Below are 2,678 nucleotides of genomic sequence, written 5' to 3'. Positions count from 1 at the left end.
AAATGAAATGTGGAACATGTTATTCAAAAGTGGAAGAAAATTACTCACTCACTGTTTTAAAGTAGCATAACTAGTAATTAACAGCTTATAGTTTTACATTCATAATTTATTCTTTAAATATGTAAATCAACTTGCTTTAGAATTATACTTTTGTGACTTTACACATGGGGCATCTTGCAGTGAAATTCTATTCCCATTTTTTTGCCTTTTTACTTTTTAAAACTCATATAAATTTGCTTCCTCTGAGGAATTGTCCCAGATCCCAGTGGATTTAGAAATTCCAGCACTGTGGATCTATAGCATGACATAAATAAATATGCTTATGATGACACTATGGAATTGGTCTTTAATGGCTTGCCCCATCATTATTTACCAAATTGCTTGGAGCATGGAATTTTGTCTCAAATGTCTTGGTAATTCAGATAACTGTAATGGAGACTTTGACACAAAAATGCATGATATACATATTTTAAAAAGTGGAAGAATAAGTAAAGAATAAGATTATATTACTTCCAAGTATATTTTTTCATTGTTTTGTAGGTAAACTCTTTTCATATTTGAAATCAGGACCAATTAAAGAGCAGATGGAACCAATGAACAATGCAACCTACTTTGTCCTCTTGGGCCTCTCCCAGAATTCAAAGGTGCAGAAAGTCCTTTTTGTTATGTTCTTGCTGTCCTATATTTTAACCATGGTGGGAAATCTGCTTATTGTTATGACTGTGACTATCAGCAGGGCCCTGGGCTCACCAATGTATTTCTTTCTTGCCAGCTTGTCATTTGTGGATATCATTTATTCATCGGCCATTTCCCCCAAACTGATTTCAGATTTGTTCTATGGGAAAAATACCATATCCTTCAAATTTTGTATGACTCAGCTCTTCACAGAACACTTTTTTGGTGGGTCAGAGGTCTTTCTTCTGTTAGTAATGGCCTATGACCGCTATGTGGCCATCTGTAAGCCCTTGCATTACTTGACCATCATGAGGCAACGGGTTTGTGTTGAGTTGTTGATATTATCTTGGATTGGAGGATTTTTACACTCAGTAATTCAACTCAGCACTATTTATGGGCTTCCATTCTGTGGCCCCAATATCATTGATCATTTTATGTGTGACATGTACCCCTTATTGAAACTTGTCTGTATTGACACCTATGTCATTGGCCTCTTAGTAATGGCCAATGGAGGGCTGATCTGCACAGTTGTGTTTCTTCTCTTGCTTACTTCTTATTGTGTTATCTTATACTCTTTAAGGAACCTAAGTCAGGAAGGGAGGTGGAAAGCTCTCTCGACCTGTGGGTCCCACATTACTGTGGTTGTCTTCTTCTTTGTTCCTTGTATTTTCATGTATGCACGGCCTGCTAGAACTTTCCCCATTGATAAATCACTGAGTGTATTTTATACAGTCATTACTCCCATGATGAACCCCTTGATCTATACTCTGAGAAACTCAGAGATGACAAATGCTATGAAGAAGCTCTGCAGAAGAAAAGTCATTTCAGGATATAAATGAGTTTCCCACAGTGAAAGAAGTCAGCTGAGTATAATGCTGTGTTCTTAGCATACATGTCTTTAGATTTCCAATTTTGATTTATTTCTCTTGTACCATGAACACATTTTCCTACTATACAGTAACTTCTACAATGTCCTGTTCATCATTGTTCCTGGGGTACACAGTGTAGAGAATCAATGAATAATAAGCAATGAATTAGTGAATGAAATGTTTGTATATTTCACTGATTTTTATCTGTATTATAGTTTACTTTGTCATTTCTTGTTTTTTTTTTTAGTTTTCATTTTATGTTGATTCATTTTATTATAGTAACTATACATTGAAATGCTATATAAATTCTTGCCTTTATTTGACCTAATTTGAATTGCTTGTGGAATTTTTGGTGTCATAATCATAATTTGTAAAATAAAAATGGAAACTTAATATATAATAATATTAAAAACAGGACCCATAAGAGTGTCAAAACTGTAACATCAGTGTACCCATCCCTGGCCATTCCCCGAGAGCTACTACTACCAGATGCAGAGACAGTGCTGTGTTTCTAAGATATATCAGATAAGAGTTCTCATCATTCATTAAAAGAATGAACCTGGAGGACCTTTGTTAATTGGTATAAGTCAGATATAGAAAGACAAATAATACAAAGTATAATTTATGTGTAGGATATGAAACAGTCATGTTTATAGGGGCAGAATCAGAATTAAGAACATCGGCAATTGATCGAAAACTGAAGATGTCAGGAATGTGAAGGTTCATTATGAAAGATAAATAATTCCTGGAGTCTAAAGTATACAGTGGCAGAGACTGTTAATCATACTGTATTGTATACTTGAAATTTTATAAGAGAAAAGATCTTAAATTCTTATAAAATCAGAAAATAATGAAGGAAAAATTTAACCATAGATTGTGATGGATCTGTTAATCAGTTCACTATTGGTGATCATTTTACAGTATATTATGAAAGATAAATAATTCCTGGAGTCTAAAGTATACAGTGGCAGAGACTGTTAATCATACTGTATTGTATACTTGAAATTTTATAAGAGAAAAGATCTTAAATTCTTATAAAATCAGAAAATAATGAAGGAAAAATTTAACCATAGATTGTGATGGATCTGTTAATCAGTTCACTATTGGTGATCATTTTACAGTATATTATACTCA

At 33.5% G+C, this 2,678-nt stretch overlaps 1 protein-coding gene across 1 annotated transcript; it reads left to right on the top strand.

The window, feature by feature from the left end:
• Positions 1-581: 581 nt before the first annotated feature.
• On the top strand, positions 582-1,514 carry LOC103742542 (olfactory receptor 4A47-like). The gene has a single exon (XM_008843647.2). It carries the CDS (start codon positions 585-587, stop codon positions 1,512-1,514), a length of 930 nt encoding a protein of 309 aa, XP_008841869.1. The 5' UTR covers positions 582-584.
• The last annotated feature ends 1,164 nt before the right edge of the window (positions 1,515-2,678 follow it).

Source organism: Nannospalax galili, unplaced genomic scaffold (assembly GCF_000622305.1).
Source record: "Nannospalax galili isolate Female #2095 unplaced genomic scaffold, S.galili_v1.0 scaffold1200, whole genome shotgun sequence".
NCBI classification, from domain to species: Eukaryota; Metazoa; Chordata; class Mammalia; order Rodentia; family Spalacidae; genus Nannospalax; species Nannospalax galili.
Note: the sequence above shows the minus strand (reverse complement) of the source record. Positions and strands in the feature narration are given on the sequence as shown.

What these genes read in the sequence shown, in the direction of transcription:
- LOC103742542 (XM_008843647.2), top strand. Translation starts at nt 585, where the DNA reads ATGGAACCAATGAACAATGCAACCTACTTTGTCCTCTTGGGCCTCTCC.